This window comes from Nipponia nippon, unplaced genomic scaffold, assembly GCF_047370975.1.
Source record: "Nipponia nippon isolate SJK-2023a ecotype South Korea unplaced genomic scaffold, ASM4737097v1 scaffold_3, whole genome shotgun sequence".
Classification (NCBI taxonomy): Eukaryota; Metazoa; Chordata; class Aves; order Pelecaniformes; family Threskiornithidae; genus Nipponia; species Nipponia nippon.
The window spans coordinates 77,425,920-77,442,109 of record NW_028262347.1 but is presented as its reverse complement, the minus strand read 5'-3'; the positions used below and the strand labels follow the sequence as shown (position 1 = coordinate 77,442,109).

Below are 16,190 nucleotides of genomic sequence, written 5' to 3'. Positions count from 1 at the left end.
TGCGCGCACACACACACACACACCTGGCCCTCACATAAAAATAGCCACTGAAGAACAATTCAAGGAATCAACAGCACTCCCACCAATCCTAAGTTCTGATAATGCATTTTCCTGCTTCTCCACGCTGCCTTGCTTTGTTGGAGAGCCACTCTGTGCTCTCTCCGTACCAGAGCAAAGGGAAGCACACAGGCATTCTCAATGTCACTCTAGACTTACTTGGGCTTCTGGCTTCCCAAATGCTCTGTAGACACATACGGGACTGGCTTTGGCATGCCAGGCTTCCCTCCTGTGCCGCTGTGGAAGAACTGGGCCCTAAGTTTTCTAATGGTATAAAAGAGTGTAATTCAGTTACTTTTCTCTTGTGGAAGGAAAAAGGTAAACAAATTGATCAGGCCCATTATCTGAGCAATATTAAAAAAAAAAAAAAAAAAGCAGCTGATGAAACCTACAGGAGAGCTTATTTGTGTCTGCCCATACAATCTCATCACCTGTACCAGGGCCAGAAACCTGAGATCACTGCTTTGCTAGGTCTACATAGATCATCATATATTGAGGAGCCTTGATGAATAAGACAGCTGAAGCCCACCTTTCAAAAGTTCTTCCCACAGACTTGTCCATTTAGCCAAAAAAAAAGATGTAGGAAACCAAGTGATCATCATTTATTTATTTGAATAAATAGTACAACTGCCACAAACCATGCACAACACTCCTGCTGTGATTTTTAGCAAACATAGCATTGCATTGTAACTTGCTTACAGTACACAACTCCTGTCACAAAGCTGGATGTCTCCAGCATATGACAAGTCCAGAATTTTATCTGCAAGGCTAGTTTTTAGTAGTTAGAAATCCAGAGTAAACACTGTGAAAAACAGTAGAAAAGAGTCTTAAAAAAATACATTAATACTGAAAGCAATGGGGTGTGGGGAAGAGAGGTAAGAAGCCCTATAAGGTTTAAAATGATTAAAAAAATCTGCCACTGTTGGTTTTTCATCTTGAGAAACAGGATGCAGCTGAGGAGTATCTGGGTTTCTTCTGTGGTAATATAGCTCACTGGAACTGAGTATGTCAAGCAGATGCACCTAAAAGGCAAGTTGTATGAACTGGAAAAGAGACACGTTCATTAAGTACTTACAAATGGTGGAAGCTTTAATGCTGCAGAGCATTCAGCATTCCAGATGAGCTCAACAGGATTCAGATCTACCCCACTGGCACCCAGGGAACATATCTAAAACTCCAGTAACACAAAGAGTTCATGAATAACATTTTTAACATTGATTTATCTTTTTGAGAGGAAAAGAAGTAAGTATCATGCATATGTAAGAGAAAGACATGACAAAAACAGGTGTTTAAAGAAGCTTTACCTAAATTGCTCTTCCTGTAAACTGGACTGCTTGAAGCTCCAGTTCAGTTAAACCCAGCGTGCTCCCAACCTGGTTAACAACAAACACAGGGTCTACAGGAAGTGTGACCTGGCTAGTCAGCAAGGAGCTAAGGGATTAAAAAAAAAAAAAAAAAAAAAAAAAAAAGTATTTTCCCTATGCAACATTTACCAACAGACTTAAAAACATCACAAAACAGGGTATGACACCTGCCCACAGTCTGTCCAGGGCATCAAGCCCCTAGTCTTGACTGACAGGGATATTAATCAAAGGAATGCTAAAAGGGACCTCTGCCTCAGGTTGTAGAGGAGGGACTCAGGTTTCTGCAGAGTGACCAGAAACACCTAACTGAACAAAACAGAGACAGTCTCAAAACTTGGTGGTATGTTCACATCTGCTCACATGCAATGATGATGCCAGCTGCAAATCCCCATCTCAGAAACAGCCATCCCCCCTCCCAAACCCAAACTGCTCTTATCAATCTCCTCTTGTTACTTTGTTTGCTTTTAATATTAATATTGCTTGCCATTTCAAAAACTAGATTTCTCCAGAGGTCTTTCCCAGCATCTCAGAGAATATAAACAGCATTGGCACTTCCACATCAGCTGAAGGGAGGTGGGTGGAATGACAGCTCTTTAACAGACTTGTTTCCCACAAATAACACTGCATTAAACTAAAAGTTTGAGAGACCTTTCAGTTCAATCACCTTCCAGCCTCATGATACCCCTATTTCACAGCACGAAAGTTAGACCAATTTCATTAACTTGCCGGGAGAGCTGACCCACCAGGCCTTAGTGCCTCTGCAAGTCTCCTCTGTAATAATTGCTAGCGTCATGGTAGAGTCTAGTGGCCCCATCTGAAATTCAAGTCCAATTGTACTAGGCTCTGTATAAACAGCGAGAGGTCAGCTCCCTCCTAAAGTACAGACAAGCAATGGCTCCCCACAGAACCTCAGAGGGTAGATGAGATCTGAATTTTTAATGGAAAGAAAGGTCAATTTCCTTCCATCTTTGTTTTGGAGGTATGAGAGAAGGTGACCCAAATAAATCAAATACTAGAACTCAGAACCCAAAAATATGAAACAAAGAAGCAGAAATCCATTTCTTTCCCTCTGAGATGAAAAAAAATGTTTAGTGAAGGAAGGAGAAAATCCCAATTGTAAAATTATACCATTCAAATAGCAAGTGTCCTCTTGAACTCAGAAAGGTAAATAAAGTTTGGCATAAGAAATCCACTTTAAGGGAAAAAAGATGCCTACTTACAACAGGACTCAAGCGAGCCCATGGAGCAGAGCAATGCCACCTGCTTCCTCTTTGGGGCACTCAGCCTAATGTTTTGCACAAAATCATGGCTGCCCATAAAAGAAAAGCTGCTGCTGTGATACGTAAAAGCAGTAGTCAAATCTCTCCCCTATGCACTCCAAGGAAAGGAGTGATATTATATGCATATTCCACAAATAATTTACTCTGCAAATTACATTCCCATTTCCTTTGCACAGCTCACCTCAAAAATCTACGGCTCATGTTCCAGCACAGCCTCCTTGTACACACTGCTACACCTGCGCATCACCAGCCAGCAACAGCTCCACAGACAAAACCTGTTAAGTACTACAAGGTAACTAGACTCTACCAGATAAATCTAGCAATTTTCTTTTTTTAAAAACAGATTCCCACTAAAATCCTTAACAGCTTAAAAGACTACAGGACTAGGCCAGAGCCTAGCAGAGTATTTCTGGGGATGCCACAGGACAACTCGATGAAATTAGTTTAAAGCATAACTGATCACTGAAGAGCTTCACATTTGAGTGCTAACCATTGGCTTGCACTATGTATACCATGTCTTGCATAGCCCAGCACAATCCACAAGTAAAGGCAAGCTCTTATTTATACAGGAATTCAGTTTTACTCATTAGGAAAGAAAATACATAAAACTCTGTTTGTAAAAGTCTGACCCCCAGAACTGCATAGCTGCCAGTAACTCCAACAGGAACGAATCTGACCCTTTAACTCAGCTACGTGAAATGAAGAGTCAGCCTTTAAACTACCAAGCTTGTTATTCCCCATGTATTTTCAGAAAGGACTGGAGGCAAAATGCATTAATCCATCCTGCACCTATTTGACCAGCTCCTGACTGACCTGATTGAAGATGCATGCTTAACGGATGACAGTGGCTCTAGCAACCAAATTTATCCTAGAAAGGAGATGAAATAAAAAATAGACATCAAAAGATTAGCTGGTCATCCCATTGCAAGACTTGTTCTGTGTAAACACTGAATGGAAATAACACTGAGTAGCATGAGGTTAACACAAAAACTGAAGCTTTTGCCATTAGCTTCAGGTAGTGCCTGTAATTCCCCTCGGTCTCACCCACCCAATAGAATGTAAAAAACCTTATTTAACAGAAAAGGCTCAGCTTCTAAATAAATTCCAATGCTGATTTCCTATTGCTAACATGTAAGCCTCTGGTAAATCATGAAATGCCAGTGGCAACCAAGGTATACACAAAAGAAAGTCTATTATAGAATCAAGGAGTCTCCAGCCATGAAGAAGGTCTCATGTTTTCCCTGCTTATTAGTTAGTGGTATATTTCCTTTATCAAAAGAACACTTATTGATGATAACAAACAACAGACTCAACAGTATGTTCTGGTAAAAGTGTGAAATATCTACACATTTTCAAGTGACTAGAGAATACACATGCATTATTTTCAGTGGGATTTTCATACAAACAGCTACAGAGAGACCACATCAACTGTAGAAAGAATGCATGAAGTATAGCATAAGGCACAAAGGGAGCGTGCAGAGGGTGTGTTTATTGTAATTTCTGCCTAAGGAGGTTGGAAGGATGAAGACCTCAGCAGCTTCCAAGATCATTCAACGTTCTTGTACTTTGTGAACAGGTTGTACAGAACCCTGAGCGTAGACTTCAGATCCAAGTTGACAACATCTGTGGAAGAAAAGGAGAAATCCTTAATTTGCTTTTTGTTGTCCCTCGTTTGTCCTCAAAGGAACAAAAGTCCCCACATCTCTGAGCCAGGGGGATTAGCAACAAAAAACAGATCTCCTCAAGTCAAGCTTTTTAAACGTCCCACATGATGCACTTCAAAACACCTTCACAATAATACAGCCACAGCTAACTTCTCTGGGAAATGGAAGAAATATAATTCCCTTCCTCATCTACAACTGGTTACAGAGAAAGTCTACTTCTGTCTGAGACCTGGGATAAAGGCTTTGGGAAATACTACCAATGACTTCACTGGCCACAGAAGCAGCAAACAAGTAGCCACGCACATCATATACTGATACTGAACCTCATACATCCACAACTCTGCAATGATACAGTCCATGAATAAATAAAGCCTGAATTCTCTTAGCAGACTCAAAGTTTTCTGTTATCTAATATCCCTTCTCACCATGCTAGGCCAGGGAACAGGTCTGGAACAGTTCTCAACAAAAAGCTTTTCTGGTAGCACATCCCAACCTCCTACTATAATAAAATGCCAGGAAATACCACAGATGTAATCCAGGATCTATGGGGGGGAGGCACAGCGCAGAAGGCTGAAGGAAAGAAAGGTTCGATACAATACTTAAGAAAGGAGAAGGAGGAAGTAAAAAATACACAGTAAACAACATATATGGAAGTAGAAGTAAGGAAGACCAGATAATTAAAAAAAATCATTCAAAGAACTAGTAAGGCAGCAAACAGTGAACAGACTGAGTACAATTAATGTGAGGTCCAGGGGAAACACCTACTGCCTGCTTTGAAGAATCATTGCCAGGACCTCTCCACCCTTCCCTCCCACCCCATACTCGATAACACTCTAACCCCCACACTTCATCTGGTATTTTCAGTAACCTCTCAAACTTTTCTTTCTACCTCTTTCGTGTGTTATTTTACATATTTCAATTACGGTTTTGTATTTTTCATTTGCAAAAGAATCTTCTGCTGCCCCAAAGAAAGGAAAGGTCCTAGCTTCTGTGAAGTAATGCACCCTGAAAAAAGAGATGTCTTACCTGGATAACTGAAATATGTTTAAGTTTTCCAGGTATTACAGAAAGTTGCTTACTACCATAGCATTCTCAGTAAGGTAACACCCAGAACCAGCATTGGTTCCTCTGCACCAAGACCCAGTTCCCTCAGAGATGGATTTAAAATGTAAATTTAGCCATAGGAAACAACACTTTGAAACAGCCATGCATTTCTAAAGCTGGGAAATTAAGGCAAATAACTGCAGAAGAGACAACTACCAGCAGATTTGACCCACTGATGCTGGCAGCCAATTTTGCTTGCTAAACAATTAAACAAAATAGTGCTGGCACTATGAAAATGCCAAAAAAACTGGCCCAAACAGTCAGCTCTGTAGTGGTCAGAGATTTTTAGTGTATTTGCCCCATTCCGCCCAAATGGTTTTCTTCTCCCCATGCCACCCATCTTCAGCCTTCCACTGAAAGCAAGATGGGTCTTCTTCCTGAGCCACTGTAACCTCCATCTCAGCTGCCACGGCGTGAAGCAGTGCGATCAAGTCTTGCAGGGTTCAGTTCCGGCCTCTGGCTGACATCAGTTCAGAGGCAGGAACTGCCTATGCTATAAACCAAGATCAAGGTGCCAGTGGAGAGAGACAGAAATCTAGAGGGTAGAGCAGAAACATTGCTGGAAGCTAGAAGGACAGTTAGGAAACTAGGGCACGTCCCAAGGAGAGAGCAGCTGCCAGTAAGAGGCAACGAAGTGCCAGAGCCAGAGCTAAGGGCACCAGAAAGAGCACAAGCAGGAGCTGGAAGGGGGTTCAGATCTGCAGCACCGGGCTGGGCAGGCACCGTCCATCTGCCCTCATGGAGGCATTTAAGGCTGACTCCTACCAATCTCCAACAGCAATCTGAGCTGGGTACCTGCTGCTGATCACCCCGAGTGATTACCCTGAGGAATGAGAGGTATGGGAGGCCCCATCACTAAAAGAAGGAATGGATCCAGCTCTTTTATTTGGCAGTGTAACGGCATGTAAATTTAGGGTCATAAGAAACTATTGTGGTCATGTAGTCTGATCTCATGTACAACACACAACTTTACCTTGGAAATCCTGTATTGAGCTTACTGCCCAAGCTGTGGTTCAATTAAAAAAAATAAGCTTAACAGTGCGTGTTTTTTTGTTTTCTTTTTTCTTTTTAAATCTTCCAGTGGTGGAAATTCCACCTCCATCCCTTGACAATTCAGACTGATTGTTAATTATCTTCACAGTTGCAAAAGTTATACTGTAATTCTAGTTTGACATTTTCCTTACTTTCAGACCTTGTTATGCCTTTGTTTCCTTCTTTAAAGAGTACAGTAGTGTGAGATGCATCCTCCCTGTGTGGGCGATTACAGTGTTCCTTATTGATTAGCGTCTAACAGGCATTCCCAGGGATAAGCATATTCTCAGCCTCCCATTTCTTATTTTAAGATGACGCATGCGCAGTCATTACATTACCAACAACAACTAATAAAATGCTAACTGAAAGTGGCCATAAACCATCGAAATAGTTTAAAATATTCCATTAATTTAAAACTTTCACACTCCATAACAACCCTGTTAGAGGCTAATTAATTAATCCACTACATGATACTTTTGCTGCAAGAACTCCGCATCAATTTCTGCTGCTGGCTCAATCTACTGAATTGGGCTGGAAGAACAGAGAAGAGGAGCTGTCCTGTATGCTCCTATTTTTGTTTATCACCTGTACAAAGACACACTAAAATATTAAACAAGACCTATTTCCTGCAAGAACCGCAGAAAGCACAGGCTATAGAAATAAAAATTGTGATGTTCTGCTCTAGACAACATTCTACGTGAAAATCCTACGACTAATTCAAGAGGCATTTACTACCCAATTCACGCTAAAGGACATGGATTCACCTAACAGGTTTTCTAGCCTATATGGGAATGAACAATAGATCAGCATGGTATTAACAGAGTATACTATACAGAAAACTTTTTGCAGAGCATCAGAGTCTATGACAAAATGAATTCTTGTTCTAAGAAACACGTATTAAATGACTGTATCGACTGTCAAGATCCTACAGAGGATTCAGTGAAACTACGGTGAGAAGATGTTACCGTCCCCTTCACAGGAGCAGCTTTTCAAGAGCATCAGTTTTACAGGCAATTGCAGCCACACAGACACCACGTGAGCACACTCACTCCTATAGCTGTGAACTACTGCTGCCGGGAATGGGTACACACACAGAAGAGGAAGGAATACACGCAAGAGACTGTACATCCTGCAGCAGCAAAAAGGAATTGTCCTATGAGCTAATTTGGCTCTCTAACTTCTATTAATAATTAAATTTTCAATCAGCAGACCACTTAAACATATTCTGCTGCTTACTGAATCTACACACCTTGTCTGGAGCAAACAAAAGAGCTGCTATAGTGTTCTACCAGTCATGACAGTGTAGGGATATAAGATAGCCTTATGGGAAGGCAATCTCCTCTGTTAGATCAACCGATGAAAACAAAACAAAAGAAAAAGGATAAGCTTTCAACTAGAGAAAAGTCTTCTCCCAGGTTTTAAGATTTCCTCTCTTGAAACAGGCTTATCTAGCTTACCTGGTCTCCTACTGCAATCTCTTTAACGCTTCCACTCAAAAACCTGCCATTCCCGATTGTGCATTCATATTTCTCCAGTTTCCTTGTCCTCCTCATATACCCACTGACTCAGCTCCAATACTCAGAACACTCCTCTACTTTCCCAAGTCAGCGTCTTGTTTCACTGAATTCTTCAGGAGCGTTTTTCATCCCCAAATTTAAAAGAACAGCACTGACAGGATACATATGCATTTGATATTGTCTTTTGCCTTTTTTTCCCCACTATAGCCAACTCCACTATTTGTTAGTCTATTTACTATCACCACTTGGTCTCATTTTAAGTCAGACAGAACACTTCTTGGGAGCTCCTCATTTTTCTCTTTCTTCTGCGGAAGCCTCTAACACATATGTAGTTTGTAACATCGGGAATAAAAATTGCTCGTTTAGCAGTCAAAGTTTTAGTGCCTCTTTTTATCCCTAGCGCAAGCAACAATGCAGACCTCATCATTAATTAATTTCAAGGTTCAGAGACTTTAAAGGAAAAACTAATTTTTTTTTAGCACTTTTCAGTTCTGACTCCCAAGTCCACATAAATCAAGAAGAGAGTTTGTTACCAGTTCTCCTAAAAAAAATCAAAAGCCTTTCAGTTATCTGTCACCGAGATCTGATCACAAGAGTCCAAACTAGTGCTAACTGCAAGAATTATGAGAATTAGACCATGAAAAGCTTCCTGCTTGGATTGTTATTGAGAATATCAGCTGAATTTATAATACAGCACTGAACAGCTCTTGGATCATTCACTAAAGCTAGACTTGTACATCTCAGTGAATCTATTCCAGACAAGAAACACAGGTAAGGATATACCCCAGACACTGACAATGAATTCTTTGGAAAACTGTCAAGGGGCGCATTTACAGCTCCACTTTTTGGTACTACTGCTACTGTCTTTGAATGGAGTTGCACCTGAAATGCACCTGCTATTATGTCTTTATATACAGCTTAAAGCCACACGGCATGTCCATACCTTCAGGACGAGCTTTTGGTTTCTTCAGTCCTCCATCTTGCATCAGCTCAAAAGCAAAGGAAACATTATGGACCTGAAAGAGGTAAAGCGTTTAGAATCTCAAAGTTATACATGCATTAAAAGAACTTTAATAAAATTTAAGAATGCTTTAGTCTCTCTGTACTTGACACAGAGAATGATAATTCTATTTAAATCAATAGTAAACATTTACATACTTAAGCATGGCAGAAAGTACATATGAGGGAATAAGAAATGAAAGCTTGTATCATTATAGGGCAAATATTCACTTTTTGATACAAAGTAATTTAATATTTCCAAATTTCAAGTGTAAAAATGTGACCGAGTACCACATGAACCAGGAAACTCCATTAAACCCCGATCTCAGTCTCTATGGCAGAGGCCAGAGAGCTCCCAGTAACAACTACAACAGAGATGCATTTTCTTGAATTCTTCCTGCCTGTACCCAAGATCAACATTTCCAACTACAAGGCAAGACATCACTCACCATCCAGGCAACAAGGAATGTAACAGAAGTGGCATAACTGAACAGAGATGAGAAAGTACATATGGGTGTGTAAGAAAGAAGAAATAAGGACACTAAATGGAATTAGTTTCAAACAACATTAGTCTTTTCTGCATTATTATCAACTGCATATCAAGCAACATCAACATTGCATCATCAAGGAGCCAGGCTGCTTGTTGCATGACCTTGTTCTAATCCCTTAGTCTCTTGGTGCTTTGGCCTCCTCTACTTGAAAACAGAGATAAAAGTCAAATTAAGTTTCTCTAATGAAGCAAATACTTCAAAAAATGCTTTGTGGTGGCAGATCCTAGACAGACTGTGCAGCGAACAAAAAAAACCCACAAGTTAGGCACAACTATACAGAAAGAGCTTTCTGAACAAACCACCAAGGATTATACATGAACATAAAGTCAGAGGAAAGAAAATGGACAAAAAGGAAAAATGCAAGAAAGTGGGTTTCTTCTTTTAATCTCTCCTTTGAGAAGTTAACATTATGGTTTAGACAGATCTGCATAGCAGCTTTCTTGTCCACACTTACCGAAATTTAAGCAAGGTAATATGGATTATGAATTCTGTGCATTTTTGTTACTGCAAATGACAGCTCTGGAGATACACAGCAAGGGGAAGAGATTTAATTAAAGCTACTCATCTTGAAAATCAGGGAGTTGCATACAAAGCTCCCCTTCAACAAGGAAGAAAGACCCCTTTCACTGGCGCTTATTGGTCAGGATTTTATTAATCTCTTTTTACCTGCTACAGCTCCTCCTCATTCATTGCAACAAAACCAATCACTTTCAAGATGAAAATATTTTTTTTACTTTCCCAAAAACACAGAGTCTACCTCTCCTCCTTTGACTTACAAATCCCCTTTCCTCAAGGCAGAATCTCCACACAAAACCACAACATTACTTCAGGAATACTGGATAATCTTTATGAATTTAAACCATTAAACAACAAAATCATAACTGAACAGGTGCTGTCACAGCCAGTGCATCTTTGCTACAGCTCCTGAAGAGAAGAATATACCAGGTTCTGATTTACTGGGCACAAAGAGAAAGGACACAACGACTGAAAAATACCACGTGGTAACAAAGCAAAAAGTATATAACCTGGAGTTTCTACCCACCTTTTGATCAAAACTTTCAGGTGTTAAGTAGAAGTTGTGAAGTGGAACAAAATAGTCTTCAAGGAGACCCATGAGCAAAACCAGGTAAACACCATCTGCAAACTAAATAGAAATGCTGATGACATTCCTAGGTGAAAGCATCTGTTTTCAAATAAGCATTCATAAACAAGCAGAACAAAGTATGCTGGGCCCAAATTATGTACTTGGATTTCTACCACTCAGGAGTCAGAGACTGCTTCTTTCAGGCATAGCAAGGAATTGACAGCAAGTGTAACAAGCATTTAGGGCTTTGTTTCATCTGCTCCCTGGATTCACCTGTACCTTTGCTATCGCCAGTGCAGCTGAGCAGGCTAAATCAGTCTTTTCTTAAGAGACTGTTGATATAGCTGCTTTCTTGTCAGTTCTCTAAAGGAAAGAAAGAAACCACAGGATACAAGGCTTTCTCCCTACATCTGGTAGCATTATTTCCCCCACTCTCATTTCCTGAGCAAAACAAGGAAGCCCATCAGCTATTGATATAGCATTAACCTGTGCAAGATCATGTGCCAATGACTATTTAAATTACTTACATACAGTAAATAGCTCTAAGCAGAAGAAATTAAAAGCAATTCACCTGCGAGTTATCTACAATTTGTACTCCTTAGTTGTGCAGAGTATTTGGTCTGAATAGGCAGGGTCTGAAAACAAGATCTTTATCTCCAGCCAGTTACCTACTTACTAGGCTACTGAATACTTCGGGGTGAGGTTAGAGTATGTATGTCTGTTCTTGCTTTTCTTCACGTTCATTTTATTTGCTTGAGGAATCTTGCCAACTTCACTACAGTATTTAACAAAGCTTTTTCAATTTAAAAAAAAAAGACTTCCTGGGAAACATGTTTGCACATTATATACTCCCAGTCCTACTACTACAGTACCTAGCAGTTTCAACCACAATCCCTGTTAAGTCATGTGTGTTGGACATTCAAATCTCTGCCCTTAATCAGAACTTGAAATTAAGTCTCCCCTGTCACAGGCAGGAAGTTTAACTTCACAAAAGAAGTAATTTTTCCAAGTCAAAATAGATTGTTTACAGTTTCAGTAAATACTAAATAATATACTAAATACTGTCAGCAATACTATTCAGTATTCCTACCAGACAGGATGACTACTTACTGGTTAAGGTGGGTAATGTTATGTATTTCTAACAGACTTCTCACCTGTGATCCTGATATAGCATATGTGACATCCTCTAACCTTTTCAAAAATAAATTGTTGGTACTTCCGCAGCATGAAGCAACAATTTCTTGTGATAGACCATATACAGCCACCTATTTATTTCAGCAAAGCTATAAAATAACAGTGAATGACTGGTATTAAACTAAGCCAGGCTTAAACCAATTACCTATACTCCTGGTATAATTCTCTAGATGCTGTGCTTATTTTTTTTGCCAGGACAATAAGATAACCGTCTCTTCACAGTTCAGTGAACTCTAGAAAGAATATCTGCCCCTGCTTAGCCAAGCCCATGCCTGAAATTTCCTTAATTTTATCTGTAAAGTGAGAACTACCCTGCTGACATTGAAATTCACACTTAAGCTTTCCAAGCATACTCGGTACCCAGTTCTGTGCTAGAGAGAGAGAACTCCTCAGAGCAGACAGTGGTGGTTGTCACCTCCACTAGCTTTAAACAAACTAACCTGGATACCACTAGCAGTCAAGCTACTGCAGTGCAGGAGCTCCAAGTCATTAATCCACACTGCTGAGAAGCAAGCACAGTGCATGTGCTCACAAGATAGCAAGGTAAAGAGGAGCATATGAAGGCCTTTGCTGCAGCAGCAAAATTGTTTCCAGTCCCACTTTGATGTGATCAAAGTGATATCTCTAGGATGAACTGCACACTGCAGTCCACACATCCCGAGAGCCCCGAGCTTATACCTGTTCATCATGAACCCTCACAGCTAGAAAAGACACAACCCACCATCCACCCATAACTACAGCAACTGCTTTGCAGCACTCCACTTTCTGATCCGAAAGAAAAGCTGCCCTGAAATCCAGCCATCCATATTCTACAGTCATTAATATGACGCTATTAAATACCCAAGAGTTTCACCTTATAATACAAATTAACAGCAATATGAAGTATGTGTAAACATCAGTAAAGGAAGCAACCATCAGTGAATGTCATTCCTACTTAAAAGACAGAGCCCTGATCCCATAAATTAACATGCCCAAAGATAAACAGTTCCACAACAAGGTTTTATGGAGCGAGGGCCTAGATTTGCAATTTACAGTTAGATTACATACAAAAAGACAAAGTATCCTACCTGGGTTTCTAACTCCGTTACTTCCAAATTCAGTTTATTCAAGTGTTTGTTCACAAAGGTGATCAGAGACTATAAAAGAAAACACCAGAACCAGTGATATTAGACACTACACTCAGTGCCTATGTGAAAGGGTTAACGTATCTTTTAAGACATTTTTTAAGCATAATAAATATGCATGTGTGCTATTTGCTGTTGCATAAATAAGTACATAAAACTGAAAACAACTCAGTCGTATAGTCATTTTTGTTGCACCATCTGCCAGAAGTCACCAGATGGTGCTATTACATACAGCTCACTAGTTATTTTTCCTAGCACATAAAGCATACTTTAGTGTCACGGGAAAAAGCTGCGATGACACTGGTTCTTTTGTAGGTTCTTTGTGAAGATGAAGCAAGCAGTAGGTGCATTTACTGTCCAAACTAATCTCTTCAGGTTCTTGGAGAAGATCCACTGCCTGGGAGCAAGGCATCAGCAGCACTGATTTAAGACTCCCAGGAGAAGATGCCAACAGTGCACTGTTCCACACACACCTCTGTTCCTGGAGTGATGTGTGCATATCAATTAGAAAATTACAGTCAGGATGTAACCCAAGTTTGGTATTTCTATTCCCACAGGAAGCAGACATGTGAGATCCTGCTACTATGAGCCAGATACGTGCTAATGTATTGAAGCACAGAGATCTGCCAGCCTGCTTACACCACTTCCAAAAGGGACACAGGGTGTCAACACTTTTATTGCACTGATAGAGTTAACTTGATTCTCTATCAACTTTGATAACACTCTTCTAGAATACATTTCAGACTGGGAAGATAAAATCTTTCAGAGACTTCAAAGCATTATTTTAAATGCGTACATCCTCTGTTTCATACGAAGGGACAAATTAAAAGACTGATCTTTGCATACTACTGTTCTAATAAATAGCTTAACAGCCATGTTGGAAATAGCTGATGGAACAACATGGAGTCTCTTCCATGTGTTCTCTACAACTAACAAGAGCTGGCAGAGATCAGCAGCTACTGTACCCCTCCACTCTGCCTAGCACAAAGAGCCATGTCAAGAATATGTCTGGCTACGTGTGCTTCGCGATGATGCTCAGCCTGGGAGGAGAGGACCACATGAATTAGTGTTAAGTAGGAGAGCCCTGGGACAAAAGCAACTTTTCTGCAAAAGCTTTATTTTTAGCAAACCCATTTATGGGTGAATCACATTTCAGGGTACTATGGAAAATATCTTCCGGTTGTGGAAGATCATCTTTAGTATAAAAACAAGCTGAAAACCAAACAGCAAGTGCTTCTTGGGGAGACTGAGGCTGAAGACACATGCACGACTCTGGCTGCTGTTGAGCCTAGTGAAGGGGTCACCATTGACAGCCACTCACTAGCCTACAGCCCAGCCCCTCCTCGCTGGAGGACAGCACCTGGGATATAAAAGCACGTACAACTGTCCAGTCAGAATGATCTGTCCCACTGCGAACACTTTGCAGAGTAGCTTTTTCTAACCTGTATCATTTTGATTGAATCTAGCAGCGCTACCTAGAAAAGCCTTGGCCAATAAACCAGAGTAATGAGACAAGCCTCACCGAAGCCAAAGAATCCAGGTATCACTTGGCTTTGATCTTTGGGGGATAAACACCCTTCTCACTATTTCAGAATCCTCTTCTGCTATTTTCCAGATCTTTCTGGATATCTTTCCAAAAGCATAAGAAAAAAAGCAATGTAAAAAATAAAACTTGAATTTTATTTCTTACCTTTTTGACTACACTGAGTTTGTCTGGTGCATGATCAAAAAGTGTGTCAAAGGCATCGCGCTCTGGTTTTAGGGGGGAAAAAAAAAAAAAAAATCAATACACCTCCAACAGCCAAGTATGGGAAGCAGGCTATGTGTCCCAAGCTTAAAGGTCTTTCTCAGAAAGCCATGTTAGAGACACTCAAGCTAAAAGTTATCACCCTATTTTGGTGTCTAACTAAATGCCAGAGTGAACTCCCCTGGGCATTTTAGAGGTAACTGAAAACAAACGTATTATTCACTGATTTACCTTTTCTGCCATTCGTAGTTGGTACACAAAATATGTAAGTGGACGAAAAAATGAAAATAAAACACAAATTTTGACTATGCCCCAACCCTAACTTAAACAATGAGCCACTGAAACATCACCTGGTTTTGGTGCACTACAGCTACAGTGACAGCTATGGTTGCATATCCACTGCTCAGTGTCAAAATCGGATATTAATTTGGTTAATTTAAAGTTACTGGTAGTACCCTTGATTTCAGTAAAGCTTAAAACTGAACACGAACGAAATCTGATTCAGCAGTGTATGAAGAGCAAAGCTTACAAACAGTATGAAGATTTAAATTATGTTTAGACCTTCAAAGTATTGTATAACAATATCTAATCCAATCTAAAATCTACTAAATTGACTATATTAGTGCAACATTTCACATTGTGGCAGCTTTGGGCTGACTGAAATTTTCCAAGCACTGAGTTTTTTGGATGACAACTTTCATCATCAGGTAAAACAAGAAAAAATTAGAAATCTAACCAATTGCAGTTGCATTTAAAAAGAAAAAAAATGCTGGAAAAGTGTGCGTGTTTTAAGCTGTTAAAATCTGAAGATATGTTATTTAGCCTCTATAGCCCCCTGACATTACTTATTCTCCAAGTACCTTATTGATTATTAATGTAGATACTCTGCAAGAGGGGAAATGGTAGTGTGGTAGTGTTCACGTATTATAACTGGGGAATAGAGAAACTAAATGACTTGTTTTGCATCACACACAATCCTTTACAGGAGCACACATCTCTTCGGTGAGAAGTGGTGACTTAATGTCACTAACAAATCTAAATGCAAAAAGAGAAGTCTCTCGGCAGCAACACGAAAAAAATTGTTTTTTGTTTAGAAGACCAGATCTACACTTGGTAAGGTCTAAATTCTAAAATATAGTGACCATGGAGGAGATAAGATACTCCATGCAAACGTATTAGAGAAGGCTGACTGGTCGCTGAAAGTGGACAGGTAAACAGGGCTTTCTTAAACCTCGTACCATACACTTGATTCAGTAATTTTCATGTATTCATTTATATATAAATTAAATGGTCACATTATGAAGAAGGTGTAACTCTTATTGCTGGGGATTGCAAAGATTTTTACTTGAAAGCCACTAACAACAGTACTAGGAAATATTGCTCTGTGCAGCATTTTTGCTATTCATTACTTACAAATGAAAATAAATCAAGAGACTAGTCTAAGGAGCACAAGCAGTATACTGAATGATCTGG

General features: G+C 39.9%; 1 protein-coding gene across 3 annotated transcripts in view; it reads right to left on the bottom strand.

Annotated features, from left to right (window-relative positions):
* Nucleotides 1–3,918: 3,918 nt before the first annotated feature.
* PARVB (parvin beta) overlaps nucleotides 3,919–16,190 on the bottom strand; it is a 60,933-nt gene continuing 48,661 nt past the window's right edge. For all 3 annotated transcript variants that reach the window (XM_087766737.1, XM_087766738.1, XM_009465059.2), the window contains exons 9-13: nucleotides 14,661–14,722; nucleotides 12,914–12,982; nucleotides 10,611–10,712; nucleotides 8,962–9,034; nucleotides 3,919–4,324 (exon numbers count right to left, since the gene is read on the bottom strand). In XM_087766737.1, coding sequence (XP_087622863.1) covers nucleotides 4,248–4,324; nucleotides 8,962–9,034; nucleotides 10,611–10,712; nucleotides 12,914–12,982; nucleotides 14,661–14,722 — 383 coding nt within the window. In that variant the 3' untranslated portion in view covers nucleotides 3,919–4,247. The remainder of the gene's footprint in view (nucleotides 4,325–8,961; nucleotides 9,035–10,610; nucleotides 10,713–12,913; nucleotides 12,983–14,660; nucleotides 14,723–16,190) is intronic.